This window comes from Lepidothrix coronata, unplaced genomic scaffold (assembly GCF_001604755.1).
Source record: "Lepidothrix coronata isolate B3197 unplaced genomic scaffold, Lepidothrix_coronata-1.0 Scaffold69, whole genome shotgun sequence".
NCBI classification, from domain to species: domain Eukaryota; kingdom Metazoa; phylum Chordata; class Aves; order Passeriformes; family Pipridae; genus Lepidothrix; species Lepidothrix coronata.
The window spans coordinates 727,033-749,426 of record NW_016690249.1 but is presented as its reverse complement, the minus strand read 5'-3'; the positions used below and the strand labels follow the sequence as shown (position 1 = coordinate 749,426).

Sequence of the window (22,394 nt, the reverse complement as noted above, 5' to 3'; positions counted from 1 at the left end):
AGAGAACCTTGGAGCTAACACAACTTCTCATGATGCACACATGAAAAGCAGATCAGGCAACACAGCACTCTGTGAGGAAGTGCAATCAGGAGAAAAACCCTCCTGTAAGGGCTGATCATGCGTAGAGTTGTACGCCTGCTTCTCCACACAGCAGAGAGAGATGGCACAAAGCTGCAAGAGGTACTGAGTGAAAAATAGTATCTTCTAGGAGCACATTTCCTTTCCAGGATGCTTCCAACACAACCTAGCAAAGTGGTTTGCTGAGGCTTGTGCAGAGCCACAGACAGTGGAGTAGTTTCACGGTTCTTAAAGGAAAATGTCCACATTTCTCTTATTAGAATCCAGACCCCTAATCTGTGTCTCCAGGAGCTGATTGCCTGGAGAAAGTGACAAAGTCCCCCCTGTAGTGAATGGAGAGAGTTAAGCTTGTTTGAAGACCTCCAGCAGAGATTCCTTTAATCTAAGCTGGATGCATTAACTTAGGCTGAGACTGACAAAGATTCAGTAATCATTGATGTAGGTAGAAGAGCAGAAGAGGTTGAGGTCAATTCAAGGCGCCAAAGGGCGAAGGACACTGCACTCTCCTATTTAGCAGTAGCAGAAATTAGAAGGAAGGTACATTTGACAACCGAAGCTAAAGAACAGGATGGCATTGAGGAATCTGCCCTAATTTTCTTTCCCTTCTACCTGCAAGAGCACCCCTCAGAGCTGGCAGCCCGTTCCCGAGGAAGCGTCCCCGCGGGATGCCACGCGACAGCCCGGGGACAGCCGCAGCTGGCACTAGGTGGAGCTCCGCGACCGCGGCTGCCGGGCAGGCAGTGACGGAGCGGGTGGTGCAGAGGGGACAAGGAACCGGGCTGGTGCTCAACAGAAGGGCCTGGGCCAGCCGCGGTGTCTGGACCAAAGCTACAGGACACCAGGAGACCAGAGCTGGGGATAGGGGTGTCGACCAAAAGGAATTCACAGCCAAAACTTCGTAGCAGAAACCGCGGCTGGCCCAGTTCCAGGGCAAACGACTCAGTCCCCGACCTCAGTGCGTCCTCCCAAACAACCATGCCCGTGTGTCACAGGCAGCAGGGACAAGAAAAAGACTCTTGTCTGGATCAAGAGAAACTGGATGTGCTCCTCCAACACGTCCCACTCTTGTGTTTGGGATACCTGAGATGGGCTCTGGGAGGTCCCTCTGGGAGAAGCTGGGGCTAACCATGTGTTGAACCAGAAGAGGAGAGCAGAACTGACCCTGTCATGCATTCTGGCAGTGGCTTTCAGTCCACATGTTCATGGGAACTGTGAAGTGGGATGAAGAAATCCAAGGTCATAGCTGCGACAGAACTATTTGCAGACAGGTTATTTTTTAGGAGGCAACACTTCTGCTGGAAACTATTTTGGGGCAAAAATCAAAGCAGGCAGAAGATAATTGGATTAGGACATTCCCCACGGAGCTGGATACATCAAATCTCAGTCCCCTACTACCAGACACAGTACTAGATCAAGTGCTCAGTGGCTCAGGGGTCACTCTTCCCAGCCAAATGCAGTGCAGCACCGACGAGTTGATGCCTTCTTCCCTCCCCCATCAGTGGCTAATTAGTTAGACTATGCAAAGCAAACCAGCTTTAAAAAAAACAAGGCACAAAAAGACCCATCCAGGTTTGTGGTTGAGGAGGCCACAGATCACTTCAGAAAGAGCTGGGACCTGAGCCCAGCTTCCTCTCACCCTTGGTGAGCATCCCAGCACTACGGACTGACAGGGAAGAAGTCCCTCCCAAGCAGGCTGTCTCAGACCAGGGCTGGATTCAGGGTTCCTGACATATTTATTACCAGTGATGACATAAACAGAGGGACTGCTCAGGTCAGGGATTCTCTGTTATAGGTCACTGGTACATTAGAATTTATGTGTTTAAGGCTGTGCTGGAAGACTGGTAGAGTAACTCTCCTAGCAGAACTGCAGGTACTTTGGCATACAGTCTGGTTCAGATCTCAGCCAAGAAGAAATTTTGAAGACCTGTGTTGTGGAGAGAGGTGGGAAAGTGGTGATGCTCCTATGGTCACCTCCACAGAGACATATGGAGACTGGGATGGGATCCAGTTCATTTGATACTGCTTGATTGGGATGAAAAACCACTGGAGGTCCTGACAGTGACCCACTCCTCCTGCCATGTGTTACCTACACCCATTCATGATTCTTTGCACTAAGCTAATTCTAAATTAAGCTTTGGCACATAGCTGTGGCAGCCCATATGTGCCCAGAGAAACCTCTTTCCAGGGGCAATAGGATTCCCCTTCCTCCATGGCCTATGCAATGTCTACATCACCTTCTGAAAAAAGACCAGAAGTTGCTTCTAATGACAGCCCTCCAGTCCCACCAGTGCCATGACAGCCCCATCTTCAGAAGGGGTTTGGAAGCTTCAGATCCTAAAAAGAAAGAGATGCCGTGTTCTAGTTTCCACTGTATTTCTCTTGGAGAAGCGACTGCCTGATGTGGACTAAGATCTTTTTTGGAAGAGCTTCATACGCGTGGCTGTGCTCTGGGTGTGGAGGGACTGGGGAGCTAAACTGAGGCAAAGCAGGGCTGGTCCCCGGGAGCTGAGCAGCGAAAGAGCGCCCAGGGGAGGGCAGTGTGAGCCATGGCTGGGAGCCGGCCCTGGATCTGCCTGTCCGTATCTTCCGCTCCTTTTCGGGCTTCTTTTTAGACCAGAAGGAAATGCGGTGAGACTCCCCTCCCAGGAATTAGAAGAAGACAACTGGGAGCAGATGGGAGGTGGTGGAGAGCAGTGAGGCACTAGTTACTCCTTGGAACCAGGAGGTCTGAGGTTTTATTGTGGACAGAACAGGTTTGCCGGTGGAGAAAGACAAATCTTCTCCTGCCTTCTCACAGCCCCAGAATAAAGCAAGGTGGGAGCCTTGGCCGGTTACCCGTCAGGCCAAGAAAGCGCTTGGCATTTACCTGCTTTGGACTCCTATATTTTCTAGCATGAAATATTGTCCACAAAGCACCACGGCCCTGCAGGGATGTATACAGTTATGGCCTCACAAACAACAAACCATCTGCATGGGCCAACATCACCCTATGTGTCTGGTGACTGACAGAGTTTGCAGGATTGGGCTTGCCACAAAACATAGGCTGAGGGAGATGGTGGTATGGGGCAATCACCCCACTGCATCTCACCATGGAAGGGCCTGAAGCCGGCAGGGAGAATAAATCAGCAGGACTAGTTGCAGAGACGGGAAGACGTGCCCACGGGGCATGCATCATCTCTCTGCTGAGGTTATGTTTTAATGCTGGGAGATGTAGGAAATGAATCAGTGAGGAAGGCAATGAAGACACCAGAGTTTATATTGCCCTTGGGAGATGGGGATAGCCCGGGGACTCGCTGGTGGCAAATGTGTGCAAACCATTTCACAGCTGGAATTTGGTCTTTTGCTCGGCTCGTGTTAGTGGCTCTTTCCCGCCAGCTGGGCCGGGAGGGCCAGTCGAACTCTGAGCTCCCTTCCAGGGAGAGGGACGGCCCCCGCCCACGCCAGCCGGGACCGCGCCGCGTGTGCCCGCTGCCGGGTCACTCACGGCTCCCGTGACCGGATCAGACCCCGACTCTCCCAGGTGGGACATGCCAGCAAAGTCCGGGCAAAAGCGCTCTGCAGGCGGCCGAGGTGCACTGGTGGGGCTTTTCTTCCCCGTGGCATTTAAAAATGATAAAATAAAATAATAAAATAAAATAAAGTAATAAAATTCAACCAAGGCTATTTCCTTAGCCAGCAGATGTGTGCCGGAGGCCTCTGGTCGCAGTTCACCAGAGACTTCCAAGAGAGCTGAGCAATGCCAAGCCCATGTAAACAGGGTCAGGGAGCGCGACAGGGATCAGCCTTTGGTCCTCCCGCGTCGGACAAACCGAGCGTCTCCCTAGGAGGATCTGGCCACTGGACCCGAGAGGCTGCGATCACACTCACTGGCCTCCGGCTGCATGAAGCTTCTGGTGTATAGTACTATTTATCATTATTTTTCCCCTTCTTTTCTGCTTACGTTCCTACTTCCTGAAGGGGAGCCGGGCGATGTGAACTCAGGCCTGACAGCACCTGTGCAAAGAGGCAGGGCCGGCCGGGGCCGCAGGGGCGGCCCGTGGCGGGTGCTGGTGCGGGGGCGGCGGTGCCCTGGCTTGACACAAGGTGCCACCTTCCTCCCCGTCTCTGCATCTAACCCGCTCCTAGAGGCATGTGCTTAAACAAGACGAGTATCAAGCCCACGATAAAAGTATTCTGCAACGTAATCTACATCAAAGCCTCGGGGTCTGCCGGCTTGAAAAGATCCAAGATGTTTTCTAAGTCCTTATCATGTCTGTGCTTAGGGGGAGTCATAAATTCCACAGGTCGGACTAACACACGATTCCTCCTTCCCTTCTCTCCCCATGGTCACCAAGGGGCTTTCAAGAGGGCTTTTTTTTCCCTTCCTTTCTTTTTTTTTCTTTTTTTTTTTAACCTTGCAAACAAAGCTCCCGGTTCCATGTCGTTAAGGTCCTCCCCCATACTCCACCCCGAGATTTTCCTAAGTCACGGAAAAATAAATTCTTTAAAGCACAAAACTATTAGAAGTAAAGACGATGAATCCGCATCCCCACAAGGGTCCCGCTGAGAGGGAGCAGTTGGTGGAGGAGGGATCGCGGGCACTGCGCGGCACTCGGTCTTTCTCGAGGCTTATGGGGAGGTGTCTGGCCCAGGACGGGGTTCCTCTTGCTATGCTGCTCGGCCCATTATCCCCCAGTCCGCCCCAGCCCCGTGGCCCGAGGCGACGATGAGCGGCGGCTCCGAAGCGAGGTGTCCGCTCCAGACCCGGGCACCGGTCGCGGCCTGCCCCTGGCATTCCTCCGCAGTCATACCGCTGCCCTGACTCCCCCTCGGAATAATGTCGGAAATTATTTTTTCAGATCAAGACGTAAGGCTGAAGCTGAAGGAGGAAGGCGGGGTGCCCGGCGTCTGCCCAGCGGTCATCGTGGCGGGGAGGGGGAAGATACTTCCCTGCAAGCAGTGTCCCCCATCAGACACTTGTCAGCTTGAGAGGCGTTGTGTCACATATCCCCCTCAGGATCTAACGAAATAGGGAAGAAAAAAAAAAAAAAAACAAAACACGAAGGAAGCAAAGAGGGAGATACTAGGCCTTCGCCCGCGCTCTGGTGTCGGAGTCCGGTCCCGGGATCCTCTCTTCTCTCCCAGAACTGCAGCTCTGGGCCAGAGTCGGCGGGAAAACCCGAGACGAAGGCAGCAGGGAGCTCCCTCCTCCAGAACGGAGCGGAGTAAAAGGGGGAAACTCGGCCGAGAGAGAGACCTTCTCTCTCCACTCTCCTCGGGAAGTCTCGATCTCTGGGTAGGTCAGGAAAGGGGACAAATCCTGTGCCAGTCGCAGGAAAAAGAAGCCCGACCAGCCTCACAGGCATGTAGATATGCGCGGCTCAGGATCCCTCTTATTGTAAGAGAAGAGGGTCCCGGCGCAGTGTATCCTCACCCCTAGCAGCCGGGAAGATCGCTGGGACAGGTCGGGTCCGGGGGGCAGCTGTTCGGCGGCGGAGGATGCTCCAGAGCATTTATCCGCGGGGGAAGCGGGACTCGTCCCCCCCCCGCTGGCTTAGGGTAGGGGACAGCTGGTAGGGCCGGTCTCCCCAAGTCCTGCCTGTACTCCGGGGGCAGCTGGGATCCCTGTCCGAATGGCAAAGTAGGTAAGCAGAGCCGTGTGCTCACTGCGATGCCAGGTGATTGCGGTGCTGCCTCGGAACCATATCTTGCTCCTTCGCCGTCGTCCCGGGACTCTCATTCGACTCCGCGGCCGACGGCCTTCATCCCGGCCAGCATGAGCTGGCGCCGTCTCACCCCGAAACGCTACCACCTGCCTGCCAGAGATTCACTGATGGAGCCTTAGACACAGAACCGGCCTGTTTCGGGGCAGGTCAGGATTGTGGTGCGTTTTTAATACAATATGTTGAGAGTTTTGTCATTTTAATGACCCCTTTCTCCGTTTATGGCATCATCAAATTCACATCTGCATAGATCGGCTCTGTCGGTGCTTATCGGGACAGGCGGTTACATTGAAGGTACACAGCATTTCTTTTCCACAGTTGCATTTCAGTCTCCTGCTCAGAGAGCTCTGGGGGCTTTAAGTCCCACTCCCTCTCCCCAGTACGCCACCGCTGGGGCGGGGGAAAAGTGTCATAATAGGAATGGGCAACAGGGAGAGAAATCCCTTCAGAGAAGGCGGCTAGCAGGGAGAGAAATCCCTTCAGAGAAGGCGGCTAGCAGGNCAGGGAGAGAAATCCCTTCAGAGAAGGCGGCTAGCAGGGAGAGAAATCCCTTCAGAGAAGGCGGCTAGCAGGCGTTCCTGCATCTCTGCTGTTGTGTTGCTGTTATCGTAGGCTCGCATCTGCGGCAGTCAGCGACAGCCTAAGGATGACAAGTGACAGCGTGGGCGCAGGCATCACCGGCTGTGTGGAGGGTGGGGGTACCCCGTTCCTCGCATCCGGGATATCCATAGCAGCTCCGAGTGGGCCGCCCCTGGTCTCTTCCCCAGGAGCGATGCTCCGTCCTTCACCTCTTGAGCATCCCGGTCTCACAGGGCCACTGATAATGGACCCCTCTGGATATTTAGGAAGAGGTAGCTGAATTATTCCCACTGGCATTAAAACATGGCTTTGCGTCAGCCCCACGCTCAGCGCCAAAGGGCCCAGTAAAATGGGGTGGAAGGAGAGGGCAGATTTTCAGGGAGCGCGAATAGGGAGATCTGCCTCTGCAGAGCTGAAATCCACCCTCAGCTGCAAGACGCCCCATCTTAATGACACTCCTCGGTGTGCAGAACAGCCACCCACGTGGAAGGAAATATACCCTTGGGACACGGCCATAGGGATCTCCGTACTAATACCTGGGACACGGGTGTCCGGGATAGCGCGGGGCCTGTGGGAGAGGCCCCGTAGGACCTAGCCGCAGCAGCCCCAAGGGGAACGGGAGAGCCAGCGAGGACGGCTGAGACAGTGCTGCGCTGCTCCGGCGCTGTGTGCTGCGAAAACGGGGGCACATTCCCGTCCTCATCCATTTTTTTCTCGGCGGTTGAAAGGTTTCCTCGCTGTGTCATGAGAAAAGATGCGAATATGCAAACGTCGTCTCGCATTGTCCCCGCTCAGGGTGAAAAGTTAAAGCATAAAAGCGGCTGGGGGAAGCTGAGAGGGGGTCGCCTCTTCAAAGGAGACTGGCTGGGCCGGGGGAGCCGGCTGCCGCTTACCCGGGAACCGCCCTTCCAGGGCCAACATTTCCACAGGGTTTCCAAGGCGTCGTGGAGGGAAAAAGTGAGTGTGCGTGGAGGGGCAAGTCGTTGGGTTCCCCGCGGGCTCGGCCGCGCCACAGAGAGGGAATCGCACCCTGAGGTGGCAGGCTCCAGAGGCTGATGATTGCCCCCTTGGGAAGAACCACCCTCTGCCTCGGTCCCAAGGCCCCCGCGGTCCCAAGGACGGAGGGATGATCCGGCCTTGCTCCCGCGGTGAATCCGAGGGCAGTGGGTGTTTCAGACGAAAGCACCCCCAGTCTTCGTCCTTTCCCAGACCCGGGGCCCAGCCTAGGCGCGCTCGACCTCGAAACTCTGCAGGCACACGCAGAGGAAGGAGACAGTACCCTCGGAGTGGGGATTTCTCCTCTTACCTCGCCTTCATCGCCCGTGACCGAGTGGGACCGGGATCGGGTGGGAAGCGCAATGGAAAAAACAGTAGGCCGTCGCGATGGGGTTTGTTGCTTAAAACTACCACGACAAAATGGCTTTGTGGATTTTTAATCAAAACTCCCTCCTCTTCCGCCCCTTTCCCCTCCACCTCCCAACCCCGAGCACGGAGAAGAGCTGGTTAAAGTGCTGCCTGCAGATCGGCCGTGATACACGGCTCCCATATTCCCACCCTCGCCCTTAGATCTCCCTCTCTGTCTTTTGCAAGTCTCTTGATTTCATCCTTTGAACCTGTGATTGGAGGTTAAAGTGCACCAGGTTGCAATGGAAGGAGGAAGCTCTTAAACAATAAAGGCTTGAATATTTAGCTGTGATCAGCTCGCTGCCCTCTCCTTATCTTTTTAAATGCAAATCGTCTTTTAGGGGTAGAAGCTATATACCCAGCGCCTCTCCACGTCACCTGCCTTTGGTGTGTCTGGGCCATTACTAATAGAGCCTTGTAAACAATCGTTAATCATGTAAGGGCTGCAGGCCATTGGATTCGGACCGGGAGCGCGGAGGAGCGCGGAGCGCAGAGCGGGGCCGCGGCCCCTCCGCCTGCCCCCTCCCCGCCCCGGGCAGCCCGGCCCCACGCAGCAGGCGCGCCGCGGAGAGAGCCCCGAGCAGCATGTGGAGAGCCGCCGCCGGGGCACCGCCAGCATGTACGTGAGCTACCTCCTGGAGAAGGACGGACCCATGTACCCCGGCCCGGTGCGGCACTCGGGGGCACTCAACCTGGCGGCGCAGAACTTCGTGGGCGCCCCGCAATACGCGGACTACGGCGGGTACCATGTGAACCTCGACGGCGCCCAGTCCCCCGGCCCGGCCTGGCCTGCGCCCTACACCGCCCCACTCCGCGACGACTGGGGCACCTATGGCCAAGGGGCACCGCCGGCCGCCGGCTCCGTCCACGGCCTCAACGGGGGCTCCCCCGCCGCCCCCATGGCCTACAGCCCCGCCGATTACCACCACCACCACCACCACCCGCATGCCCACCACCACGCCGGCCCCGCACCCCACTGCTCCGCCGGGGTCATGCAACCCCTCAACGCCGCCAGCGTCGCCGCCAGCGCCGCCCCCGAGCCGCTCTCCCCCGGTGGGCAGCGCCGCGGCCTCTGCGAGTGGATGAGGAAGCCGGCACAGCCCCCGCTCAGCAGCCAGGGTAAGTGCGGGCCGGGAGGAGGCGGGCAGGGGGCTGCCCCGCCGACGGCTCCACCGGGGCACCGACGGCTCCCCGTGCGCCGTGCAGCGCGGGAGAGCTTTTTTTCGGGGAAAGCACCCCGAAATAAATCCCCCGAGGGCCGGTCCTCGGGAGCACAGGGCTGCCGGCCTATGCCGACAGCCCGTCAGCGCCGCCGAGAGCGGCCCCGCCGCGGTGCCGGGCCGGCTGAAGTAGGAGCGGCGCTTCACCAGGGAGCAGCCGCTGCCGGCCCCGAGGGCTCTGTGCCCGGGGGGCGCTCCGACAGAACAGGGTTGAATGGCCCTGATCCCGAGGAAATGCTCGCTCTTCCTCCCACTGCTCCGCTCTCCTGCTTATAGCCACTTAGAAGATTTTTATAACCAATTATAGTCATATAAATCATCGGCCAGTGTCGCTCCGCATTTGTTTCTGAGTCACTGGGCGCCTGCCCTTTATTAATGTCTCCGTGCGGCCAGGTCTCCCAGGCGGCCGCCCGTCGATTCCTGAGGGCTGTGCCGTGCCCCTGGCCGGGCCAGACCGTGCCAGCGGGGCCGGGAGGTGCGAAGGCGTGCCCCACCGATGCCCCGGCGGCGGGAGGCCGGTCCCGGTTGCTGCGGGCAGGACGGGTCAGGCCGTGGCCGGCGCCACACTCCCTTGTGATGTTAATACCCCTGCAGACCCTCTCTTTTATTCCCCCCGCCCCTGCATCTGCCAGGAGAGTTGCGTGTCCCCCACTTTGATATACGCCTTCCACGACTGCTGTCTCCTCTTTTGCCTTTTCTTTTTCTTTTTCTTTCTCTCTTTTTTTTTTACATTTATATATATAGTGGCCAAAAAAAAAAAAAAGTATGGCGACTTTGGCAGTAAATAACAACTTATGTCATTCCCCTCTCATCCCCTGCCTTGCGCGACCGGCGGGAACGGCGGGGGCTCCCCGGGCGGCTCGAAGTGGGGATCCCGGTTACTCCCGAGGCCGCTGCGCCTCAGTGCCCCGGTGCCGACCGCTGGCAACAGCCATGTCCCGGGTGACGATGGCAGTGGAGCTCTTACAGGCCCGTCGCTCTTCCCACAGCAGCCCATGGTGTTCCCACAGTTTGAGCTTGTGCGGCGGTGGCCGGTCCCTTGTCTCCATTCAAATTCTGCCTTTGGAGCCAGTGTTTATGTTAATGTGCAGAGCTGGGGGGATGAAAGCGCCTGCCGCCATTTGTTCAGTAGTGGTAATTCAAACAGAATGTGGCTGTCATTAAGGCTTTGAGAAGGGTTTTTCTTTGATAAGATCTCCTTGTCCTGCATTGTTTGGGATTGTGTTCCCTATTCACTGGCTCTAGGGAGTTTTCTCTGATCAGGCTTGTATCTTTACAGGGTGCTTTTGTTGTGGTTTTCAGAGAGTTTACCTGAACAAAGTCAGCTTGCTAGCCATTAAGCACCTTGGGGGCAGAGACTCCCCTTCGGCTCCCTGGGGAACGGGAGGGCAGGGGACACAACCAGTCAAACAAGAAACCCTCGGGAGAAAGGAGGTCACCGGCTGCGGCGATGCACTCTGACCGGCCACTCTCTGGCATCCGCCTTCGGATTTTGTTGGGATTTGAATTTTCGGGGCTCGGTTAGCTTTTTTTGGTTGGTTGGTTTTTTGTTTTTTGTTTTTAATTGAGCGCTCAAGTTGCACGTCACACTTTCGGGGTCTCCAAGAAACCCCTTAAGTCTCTTCGCCGACGCCGGAGCAGAAAAGGGGAAGCTGGGCCGGGACCCGAGCTCTCCCCGCGGCCGCTCCGGGTTCTCCGCCCTTAGATCGGTGTTTCTCGTTTAGAAATGAAATCCCCGGGTCCTGAAAGGGACTTTTCTTTCTTTCCCTTTCCCCCTCTCTCTATAAAAAGGTTGTTCTCGCTGGGGAAGGCAAAACAAAACCGAAACCCAACAAATGCACAATGAAGGTGTCCCCGCGCAAGGCAGGGGCGTGTGGCGGGGCCGGGGCTGGCAGCTGAGGCTGAGAGCCTGCGCCTGGTATGCCCTTACCTGCGGCATGCCTGGGATTTGTATCCCATTCCCCAAGGAAGTGCAGAACGTCTTCTCTCTTCTCTGCTGCGCTCAGTAGAGCCCAGGGCGGGGGAAGAGAGCAGGAAGCCCAGGAGGTGGGTGGGAGAACTGCTCCTGATCGTTCTGCGCCACAGGGGGGAGAGCCACCATCAGAGCCTTTGGCTTTGACTTTCTCAACCATGGCTTTTTTCTCCGCAGTTAAAACCAGGACGAAAGACAAGTATCGAGTCGTGTACACTGACCACCAGCGGCTGGAGCTGGAGAAGGAGTTTCACTACAGCCGCTACATTACCATCAGGAGGAAAGCGGAGCTGGCCTCCAACCTGGGGCTGTCGGAGAGGCAGGTCTGTCCCACGAGTGGCGCTCCCCACGTGTGGCCGGACTGCGCGGAGGCAGGGATGCACGGGACGGGGCTGCACGGGGGGCGGAATGCACGGGGTTGGGATGCGCTCTCGGTGCGAGCCCCTGAGACGGGTCACATCCACGGTAAACTGCCCCCCCTCACTCCCTTGTCTCCCACCGGCAGGTGAAAATCTGGTTCCAGAACAGGCGGGCGAAGGAGAGGAAGATCAACAAGAAGAAGCTGCAGCAGGCGCAGCCCGGCGGCGCGGAGCCTCTCAGCCCCAGCGCCTCATTGCAGGGTCCCGCGGCGGGGGCGGCCGCCGCCGGGCTCGGCCCCGCCGCCCCCCAGTGACAGAGGCCAGGGACAGCGGTGCAGGGATTGCTGGAGAGCGCGGCGGGGCCGGGCCGAGCCGGGCTGGGGGGCACGGTGGGAGCGGCCCCCCAAGATGCACTACACCGCCCCACGGGGCCGGCCGTGTGTACAGGTGTACAGTGTATGTGTCTCGTCGTCCGGGGCAAGCGTGTCCATCGCTTTATTAATATTATTATTATTATGTTTGGGTGCTTTTTTTACCCCAGAATTTGTTAGATAAAATGGGGGCACTGCCTGCCAGTCAACCCCCAGTATATCTCAGGGATCGGTCCAAAAGACCTTAGAAATGTTGTTGGGCTAATGAGGAATTTTAGCAGGAAAAAAAATTAAACCACTTTTTTATTTTATATTTTATTTTATTTTCTTCTTGCAACCACTGGGAATATGCAAAATGTTCATCCTGCCCTAAGGGTCAGAACAGACAAGATAAGGCACAGTTTAAATGTTCAGAAGTGAATTGCTTAATGTCAGACACTTGTAAAAGAGCCCATAAATCCAGTGCTGATAGTCATCCAGCCAGATTTATTAGCTGTAGTGCAAAGAAATTGGACAAATTTAGTTTCTTCTGGAAAAGGTGTCCTGTCATGCTAGAGTGAGGAGCCTTGTTTGCATGTGCAATGTCCTGTTGGTTATGTTATGTGCTGTTTCTCACATCCTTACAATTTTTATCTTGTTTGGAGGGGGGGTTTTTTTGTTAGTTTTCCAAAGTCCCCTTGATTTTATCAGCTTTCTGTAGACTTCATCACAGCTCCACCAGGAGCAGAAATCCTCAGAAGAGCCTGTGCTATACCAGAGCCCACCTTGCACTTGCTATGGCCCATTTTCACACGCTGGCTAGATGGTGGGGACTGGAGTAGAAATGCCAAACAACTCACCTTAGATAGAGGTGAAAATAAGAAAAGTCCAGCTGATTGGACAGATGTCTGTGGCTGTTTGCCATATGTACTTTTTACTTATGGCTGGGAGAAACCCCACTGAGAAGTGAGGCAGACAGGTTGGGGTGGCCACATTGTTACTCCATTTGCCTTCTTTGAGGCACTTTGGTTTTTTCCTTACTGAACAGTTCTTATCTTTTTGTTAAAAGCCAAAGACAAATGCCAACAAGTATCTACAGAACTGCATGGGGACAACTGGTTTGCCAGGGCCTGGCCCTACTGACACAGTAGCTCTCTCTGCCTAGGAGAACTCGGGGAAATCGTAAGGACCAGCCCCAAAGCCTTTGTACTGCGTTTTGGCTACATGTAGCTCCATGCCTTGCTGAGCCAGGAGCTGACAATCTGACAGCGGACAGTTGGCCATGCAAACCTGATTCAGGGCTCCTGTGCCTGTGGGAAGACCACAGTGGGAGTCAGCACCTCCAGTTCAGGGAACCTGCTTGATTTTGTGCCATGTGCATAGTCTTTGGAGTGGGTTTGGCCAGGAGACATGGGTGCAGCACCCAGGCAGTTAATGCTCATTGCGCATGGGATTGACACACAGCCCATCTTGCTGGGTCCAATGTCCATGGTTTGCTCTGGATCAGAGGGAGGCAGGAGCCAGATCTATCTTTCTTGGACTCTAAAGGGTCCTTGGAACTTTCAGGAGGAGTTGCTTCCCTGGGAACAACTAAAGCTGAGCAGCACCCAAACTGAGGGGTCTCAGCTCTGCAGCACCAGAGGAGAGCAGTTGCACCAGGAATGGCCAAGTTAGGAGGACTTTTCAGGCACCATGATCCGTTCCTTCCTCTGAGGTCTCCCCAGGCATGGAGGCTCTCAGGTGGCAGCAGCCATGATGCAGCCAGGGTGCAAGCAGGTCCGAGTGGGGCCACCCCTTCGAGGATGTCCTCTGGCGCCCAGGGCCACCCCCGCAGCATTGATTCCGGCCGGCTGCTGCCGGAGCTGCTGCGCGTTGCTGCGATACGCCTGTCAATAAACCCTGTTTGGATTGTGGAGCAGAGCACAAGGTTTGTTTGTTTAGTGGTTAGAGGTTCAAAAGTCGGCATTGTCCCACTGCAAACGAGCACAAGTTTTTTCTCCCTAAGGAAAAGCTGGCTGCGGTGAGAGGAGGGAGAGATATCGGTGGGCCCTTTTATTTGCTTCCAGGAATAATTAATGGCAGTGCAAAAAAAGATGACCACGGAGTTATGAAAGACCATCAATAAGTAAATTAATCACAAAGGATCTGCGGGTGTAAGAGGTGCTGCTTAGTGTTGGGGTTTTTGCATCTCCCCATGCCTGGTGGGCTGGGCTGACATGGGACTGGCAGAATCCAGGGCTTTTTACTGCAGTGGTGGCACACAGCTGCCCCTGGCACCAGGCCAGGCATGGCAACTTTGGGACAGTCCCTGTAATCCTTCTGTAGTGTGCTCTGGGTTGATTTTAATATTGAAAGTGTTCAAATGTCTCTTTTTTGCCTGTAGGACTTATGAGAAAGGGAGTTACTCCCACTGAGGTGAACTGCTTGATGTCCACGAAAGTTATATGTCTCCAAAAAGTTCATTAGATACATATAAACAAGCCCAACATGTTTTAAAAATCCCCATTCCAGATCTTTTCCTCTCTTTGTTAATAAACATTCATTTTCTGAGCTCTCTCCACATTCTTGACCATGGTAAGGCAGAACTCAAATTTCTCAGTGTAAGAAGGAACCAACCAAGCAAATCGTATCCACACCCAATCTCAAATATGTCCCCACTCCCATCACCAAACAAACAAACCATCAACCTTCTGGCTTCCTTGCTATTCCTTGTGTACCATAAAGGAGTGTAAAAAGGCACAAACTTATTCATTTGGGTGGATATTTGAGGCATCTGAATCAATCCAGTGGCTGGACCATGACATTGAACCAGAAGTTCTGTTTGTGAGAGGTGAGCTGATTGTGGTGACTCCCCAGTCAACCCATGGGTATTTTCACCTCTCACAGAGCTCCCCACTGTCCTGCAGCAGCAAGCTGAGCCAGATTGGTGGGGCACAGTAGGTCAGAGCTGCTGTAGCTTGCTTGCCTGGCAGGATCTGGAGCAGATGTCCTTGAAAAAATATCCAGGAAATTGGAAGGTTTCGTCCCAAAGTTGCAGGATGGCAGTTCCCTGCTCTCCTTCTCTTGCTCTCTCTTCTCCTTTCCTGCTCTTATCACTGTACAATAACGAAACACTTAGGATTCCTTCTCTTGGATTAGCTTTTGGACAAACATCAGAGTTTCTCAAGAAAGCTCTTTGAATTTGGGGTAAGTCAACAATACGTATCATAGCCCAGCATGGGGAGAATAATAAGGTACTTAGAGGACTTGGATGGCATCTAGAGCAAAAGTCTGTTTTCTCTGATCTCGAGTATCTTTCAGGGGCACTTTATGTGTCACCAGTCTGATGGCTGAGCACTCTGGATCTGCAGGATGAAGTAAGATTTTTAAAAAGTAATAAATAAATAAATAATTCAGCAGTAAGCAACAACTTCAGACACATCCCCCACCCGGCCTTTTTGCCCACACAGGTCACTTCTGCGAGGCAGGCTGTTTCCATCCATGGGTGAAGCAGCGACTAGAAGCACGCATCCCAGTCATATAGCAGAGGGCAGAGGCCATCCTTCAGAAACCAAGAGGAGATTTTGCTATGCATGACTTAAATTCTGGCTCCAGAGGGCTGTGAGAGGTCATAAGTTTCTCTTTGCTACTCCATCAGTGGCTGGTGTGGAAGAGGAAATAATGGAGTTTCCAGTTCTGTTGACACAGCTCTACTGGATGCAATGCTTCATAGTCAAAATTCATGACCAAATACTTTCCCTCAGTCCCACCTGGATAATGGAGCTGTGTGCTGAAGTTTAGAGCAGTTAGAGCTGAAAGCAAAAGTTGAGTTGATGCCAGAGAAGCAGCACTGGAGGCCTTCCAGGAGCAGCTTGTAAATAGTAAAAAAAGTCAGCAAGACACAAGTCTGCTGAAGGCACTTCCAGCTGCACAGGTAGCTCACCAACAAAACAAGGCCACCTTGGTGTGAGAGGTTATGGTATGAGTGGGCTGATGTAAGAGAGGACAAATGCCAGGGAGGTGCATATAGAAAGCTCCCCAGCAAAACATCTCTGGTTACTGGCAGAAAGCCATGGCAGAGAAGTGTCAGGAACTTCTGGGAACAGATGGGGCCAAACTCTCCCGGAAGCCTTTGCAGCCTGTGGGCTTTGCTCCAGATAAGCTCCTTGGTGGAGAAGGATATTCCCGCTCTCCTCACTGATGAGGAAGGACTGCTTCCTTCTCACCTGCATGTTCTGCCATGCTCTGACTCAGGTGAATACAGGCAGTTTCTTCTAATTAATGTCTCAACTTCTGCAATGTCCCCAGTTCCATTCTCAGTTTTTGACACTTTCAGAAGTCAAACTTACCTTCCTTGAAAAAGGGCAATTGACAGTTACTTGCAAAGGAACGGGAAAAATTTGAGCTTTTCACAAAAACAAATAGTTCATTGTCAGGAGACTGGAGTTACGGACCTGGGAATCCCTTTCTAGCTCTGTATTCCTAAATTGAAGTATCATCTGTTTTGGGATGATACCCAATTGATCCCCCTGTAGATGCTTCAAACTAAGTACAGAAAAAGAGAGGATGAAAACTCACAAATAATTCTCAATACATGTTTACATGGATGTCTAGATACTGATCTGTGGCATTCATTACATTAGACTTCAGTCCACTTAACCATTGGCAAGCAATTTCCTCTAATTATGCTAATAACAAACCTAACATAATATCTAATGTTATCTACCTATAATAGATAACGTATTTAATGTAATATCTAACCTATTGGTCAAGGCAGATGTTTTGATTCAATTCTTCAAATTGACAGAAGTATGTTACCTTTCTTAAGTGTGCTGCATAGAATCGTATAATAGCATAGGTTGAAAGGGACCTTTAAAGCTCATCTAAGCCAATGAGCAAGGACATCTTCAATCAGGTCAGGTTGCTCAGAGACCAATCCAATGTGACTTTGAATATTTCCAGGGATGGGGCTTTCACTACCTCTCTGGGCAACATGTTCCTGGGTTTCACCATCATCATAGTAAAAATTTCTACCTTATATCTAGTCTAAATCTACCCTCCTTTAGTTTAAATTTCTAACAGCTCATTTCCAACCTGCTGATCCCTAGCACTTGAGCTGGACTGAAGAAAACTAGACAGAAGCCAAATATAACATCTGGATTCATTATCTGCCTCTCTGCTCCCCTGCACCTAGCTGCAACAGGCAGGGCTGGAAAAAAACACTGTTTATAGTGCTGTTCCAAAAGAAGAGAACAAGCCAAATAGAGCACATGGGCCTTTCCTGCTTTCAACATTTTTTCTTCCCTTAGTCACCCAGGTATTTTTTGGCAGCTGTTGCAAGCTCTTGTAGTTTTGCTTTTGAGTCAGATCCTGTTCCCCTGACATACCTTGCTGCCTTCCATAGAGTCACATCCCATCCTTCAGATAACTTGCATAGACTCAAAGACCTTAGTGCGAGAAAAGCTGCCTTATCTCCTGCATTCTTTGGAAAGGGATGCTCCTCACTGCTTTGTCCTTTCCTCTGCTGGTAGACAAGACAAGCTTTCAATCCTGGAAATCAAGATTGCTTGGGGTCTAATTTTTCCATGCTATGGTCTGACAGTGGCAACAGAAAAATCACTCAGGGCTACAGGACTTGCTTGGTCCCTTGCCTCTCTAAGTGACAACAGTTAGGGCTTTCAACAAGGGCTTGCTTGAAAACAAGTCCCCAGAAAACATCCTGATGCAAAACTGAAACAGAAATCAGATGTACGATTCAGCGGCCTCCATGATCATGTGGGTCTCAGGATTTTTAAGATTACAATTCTGCTTTTGGGTACCTCAAGTGTAATATGGGCAAGACATGGATACCAGAAGCCGTCCAAGCCTCCAGAAGTGTTTAAACTTCTAAATCAAGCAAGAGTCAAGACACGTTAGGATCCAAGAATTTTCTTTCTTTTTCTACAGTTTGAAAATGAGTCAATCCCTCTCATGGAGATTTTAGGAAGTGATATAAAGAGCTGTGTAACAGGTAACTACTGAGGTCTCTTTAAAGATAACTCAAGTTTTTGATTACATTTTAGGGAAATTCCAGTCCTCACCTAATTTAGGTTTTTCTTTTGTTATTTCTAAAATTTGAGAATGTGAGAGGGAATTTACATTGTTGAGAATCACCTCCTATCAACAATACCAAAGAATTCTTATTCTAGTTTTAAATGAAAATGTGCCACTAAGAATCATAAATTACAATAATAGAAAAAAAATCAAACTACTCATTTTTCAAGTATGGTAAGTGTGGTATATCTGGCAGTTCTGCTCATTTTTTAGATATGTTTTGATCCTCATCAGGACACTTATATGCATCTATGGAGGTGGAGGTATCCACAGTGGTCTGAAAAGGGGTCTCTAAAAACATCTTGCTCAACTACTTGCAGGAATGTAGTGACTCAGAAGAAAAGGCAACTTGCTCTTATCAGGGGTGTATTTCTTCCTCCAGGACTTCAATCTAGAAACATGATTCTTTTTCTGTTCCCGGTAACAATACCTTACTCTTCCAAAGCCAGAGCAACACTTTGGACCTACCCTTCCATTCTCAATAACTGCCTCACCAGTCTCCTCTCCTGGCTCCAAAGGTGTTTTCCATCCTGAGAGGCTTGGTCTCCTGATGGCTTCTGCCAGTAAAACATACCCTTCCTTATCTCTTTGCCTGGGGGCACATGTTCCTGAACTGGAGCAGGAAAAAACAGCCTCCACACTAGTCCAACAGAAGCAACTGCTTGAGTAGGGCCAGAGGGGGCTGACATGGCCAGGGTTTAGCAGCCCAGGAAAGTCTGTGGGGGTCCAGGGGCTGGGGGTATTCAGCCTCCTGCCACACACATCCCTACCCAGACATACTACCACAGACACCTGAAAACCTGCCCCCTTCCCTCTTGGCCTAGGAAAGTGATCCTATATTCTCCACAGGCTGGAAGCTACCATCACACAAATATCCTGGTGCTGGTGCCTTATGCATGAGACAGAAAAATCCAAGTGTAGAATGAGAAAGAAAAGACAGGAAGGAATTTTCCTGTCTCAGAGATAAGAAGCAAGACCATTTCTGCCACAGCAAGGGGAAGAGTTGGGGCTGCAGTGCCAAGTGCCCCCGGGGGCAGGGGGATGCCCTCAGAGGTACATGTTCCCTCCCTGTCTACTGCAGGTAGCAGTACCACTCACCCCAACCTGGCAGCTGCCTGTGCTCTGTGAGGTTCCTGTGGTTTGTGATGTGCTCTGAGTTCCAGAGCCAAGGGAGAACCTGCTTAGAGAGACATAAGTAAATGTGCCACGACAGCTTGCAGAGCCCACAAAAAGAGACAGGAAGGAGTAACAGCCCAGCAGCCACTGCTCTTTTCCAGGCAAGTCTTTCATGTTGCCCCACTGTGCCACTCCCTTCTCTGTCTACCCAATCTGCTCAACCCACCAGTCCCTTCCTGATAGCCCAGGGAAAAGCAAGGGCCAGTATGAAATGTTAGGAGCACGTCAGCACAAATTGATGATTCATGCTGGAGGAATGAGTAGTGTGTTTTTATCTGACTTCAAATGTTTAACCTCACTCAGTATATTTTTCCTTTGTGAATATCATGCTCTATGCGTTCAGTTTTACAAAAGACATGACTGCTTTCTCCCAAATCAGCATGAGCTCAGATGTCTTTAGCAGAGCAAATTCAAGTCAGTCCTGGCTCAGAGGCTCTCAGCTTGGCTCACAAATACTCATTGTTCTGGTATCTTGCAGCATCAAAACCCAAGGGCAGAGTACTTGACTCACAAAGTCAAGCTCAATGTAGAGGCATTTCTTCACTCTCATGGAAGTTTTCTAAAGTCACCCGGAACCAGCTTAGGTGACAGAAATCTTCCTTGCTGCTGTCAAGCCACCCATATAATAAGTGAAGGTCAGGCTGAATACCTACATCTGTCCTAATAAGTTGAAAAGTGCCAAGAAATATTCCTGGGCACTGCAGCTCAATCAGCTGGGTTTGTAAATGGCTAACATGGTCCAGTTTGCTTGCCCAGGAAATTTCTGGGCATGGTTTGAAAGTTAGGACAAGCAAGACTGTCCCCAGAATATGGTTTGGGTGCAGCCAGCCTGTCCTAGAGGGCAGCAGAGGAGTCATCTGCATATAGACCATGTGGCGACAGTTGGGCTTAGCACTGAGGACTGAAGCTCAATTTATGGGTGTAGCTGTAGCCTCAGATTCCTAAGTGGCATTGAAATCACATAACTCAGTTCCAGAAAGGCATTCCTTCTTGTTTTTCTTTTAAGAAGTCCTGGCTTCCTAGAGATGTGAACACACCTAGGGAAATGTTCCAGGAGATCTACTCTTTTCTGCTTACTTCCTCAGCAGGAAGGTAAAAGCAGCAGAACTGGGGTAGATGCTCCAGCTCTGCTGAACTTACAGGATTGATGTCTTCTGTTATTGTCCAGAATTTAGCCTGTGCACTTCGAAGGACTAAACCGTCAGGATGGGGACAGCCGCCAAAACCTGTCTGCCAACTCCAACATGCTGGCACACTGACCAAGAGCAATCTGAGCCTTTGGCTTCCAGCAGAGAATTGCCAACTATTTCTTCACAGCCAAAACTGTTCTCATTGCAGCATTTCTGTGCTGTGGGGCTGGAATTGAGTTGGGAAATGTTCCAGGAGCGTGTGCTTTTAGCATCGGGGAGGTCTGGGACCACAGCTGATCACTTCCAACCTGTAGCAGAGTCCAGCTGTGGTTCCTACGCTGCTCATCTGCTCAGCAAGGACCTTCTACTTGCTTCCTGCATCCCCCAGCCCTCCTCTTCTTTGCCATTCACCTGCCCCCTTCGCTTCTCCTTGTGCTGAGACACTGCAGCACTGCAACTGCAGGAAGGAGGGGAGGGAGGGAAGAAGGGAAGAAGGAAGGAAGGAAAGGAAAGGAAGCAAAGGAAGCAGAGGAAGCAAAGGAAGGAAAGGAAGGGAGCGGCTGCGCTGTCGCGGCGGGGCCGGCAGGTGGTGGTGTGGCACAGCCCGCACGGCCCCCGGGCAGCTCCGCGCGGCCCTGCCTCCGTCCCTGTACCGTCCGGCCTCGGGAGGATTGGCAGTGGGGCTCTCCATAAGGGGATGGCTTTCTGCCAGGCCCCACATGCTCCACTGGGCTACTGCCATGCCTGTCGCGCCTGAGGAGGTGAATCGCAGACATCAGACCTGGCGGTGGGAAATATGTTACCACCTCGGAACTGTGATACTGCCTTGATCTGACCTCACAAGAACAGTTTGGCACATCCTCCCTCCCTTTCCTGGGCTTATGCCAACAGGCATCAACATGAGGAGTTTCGAAACCGGTTAACATCCATTTCCCACCGGGCAGCATGGCAGCACCAAGCACAATTCCACTTGTTCTCCTCTCTCTGCAGTGTTTTTCCTTTCTTCAGGCACTGTTGTAATATAAAACACAACCACATGGAGCAGAACCTGCAAATGTCTATGACACCATCTGGAGAGCTCTGGTGGCACTGAAGAAAGCCATTATATGTCCTACATAAACCATGCTTGAATGGCTGAACAAATCCATGCTCCTCAGTTTTCTGTCCTCAGTTCACACACTTTATATCCCTGGTATCCTCCCTTACAGCTGCTGCCCAAGAATTTAGGCCAAAGCCCATTCAAATCAGTCCCACTGGCTGCAGTTATCTTTGGACCACGGCCTAAATCTCCTTTACTGGTTCTTGGCTTCACGCCTCTTCCATGCCCTCACTTGGAACAATCTCTGCCTGTCTGAAGGCTCTCTTTCATCAAATTTCCCTTAGTCCCACTCTGTTCAGGATGCCTCTCTACACTGGGTAAATGATAGCTTCAGAAAGCATATTGGGGGGTATCAGGGACCATCTAAGAGATGGCAGAAGATGTCAAGATTACTGGCAAAGTGCAGTATGTTCTGGAGTGGTAGCAGGGAAATGAAGGTGGACAACATCCAAGATGTGTTGGGCCTCAAAAGGAAACTTAAGCAAGGCAAGGGAACTTTTCTAGCAGCTGCACTTCATTCATGTTCCTGTGGGTGACTCTCCTCTGCTTCCTTGCCTGCCTCTTCCTGGTCGCCATATCCTGCAGAAGCTCCTTCTTTGTGTCAAAAATAGTGCAGATGCAGATGTGGGGTGAGTTGTTTCCCAAATGAAAGAGATGGCACTTTTTGCAGAATAATGAATATTTTGTTGGATTGTTGAGTTGAGCTGTCTCGTCCAGCTGCTTCTGTTTGGTACAGAAACAGCAAGCAGACAGGGCACACTAGCACTTTGGATGAATGGGATATGCCATTGTGCTCTCAGACTGGGATGTGACAGCTTTCTGGCTCCTGTCCATTCATCGGTGGTCTCCAGCTCTGCCCTTGCCTGACAGTTCCTCTGTGTGTATCATTGCTTTCTGCCCCATGTTTTATTCCATAAAGGAGAGGAGGCTTGAAAGCAAACTGTGCTTCCTCTCCTCCTCTATGCCACTTTCCAGGCTCCCAGCTCCAACTCCTTCCCTATGACACAGAAGGAAGTACTCTCTCTTTAGTTGGTCTCTCCCTGGATGTTTTTTAGTTCCTGATGCATCCTCCTCCATCTTCTACTCCATGCTCCACAACTAGGCATGGAGACAGGCTGGCATCGCACAAGCATGCAGAAGAAACACCACATCTCCCTTGATCTGACTTCCCCAACTTGATGCTGACATGGTCCGCAGGTGTGGGTCTCTTCCTTGGTCCTGATGTCAACACGTAAAAGCCCTGTCTCTCCTAA

At 52.1% G+C, this 22,394-nt stretch overlaps 1 protein-coding gene across 1 annotated transcript; it reads left to right on the top strand.

Annotated features, from left to right (window-relative positions):
* The first annotated feature begins 8,380 nt into the window (after positions 1–8,380).
* CDX2 (caudal type homeobox 2) lies at positions 8,381–11,628 on the top strand. Its single transcript, XM_017818538.1, has 3 exons — positions 8,381–8,882; positions 11,133–11,278; positions 11,461–11,628. Exons 1-3 carry the CDS (start codon positions 8,381–8,383, stop codon positions 11,626–11,628), a joined length of 816 nt encoding a protein of 271 aa, XP_017674027.1.
* Positions 11,629–22,394: the final 10,766 nt, after the last annotated feature.

Bases quoted from the DNA above. Each gene is read 5' to 3' on its own strand.
- CDX2 (XM_017818538.1), top strand. From the start codon at position 8,381: ATGTACGTGAGCTACCTCCTGGAGAAGGACGGACCCATGTACCCCGGC. The intron at 8,883-11,132 runs GTAAGTGCGGGC...TTTTCTCCGCAG, and splicing joins GCCCCCGCTCAGCAGCCAGG to TTAAAACCAGGACGAAAGAC. The intron at 11,279-11,460 runs GTCTGTCCCACG...TCCCACCGGCAG, and splicing joins TGGGGCTGTCGGAGAGGCAG to GTGAAAATCTGGTTCCAGAA.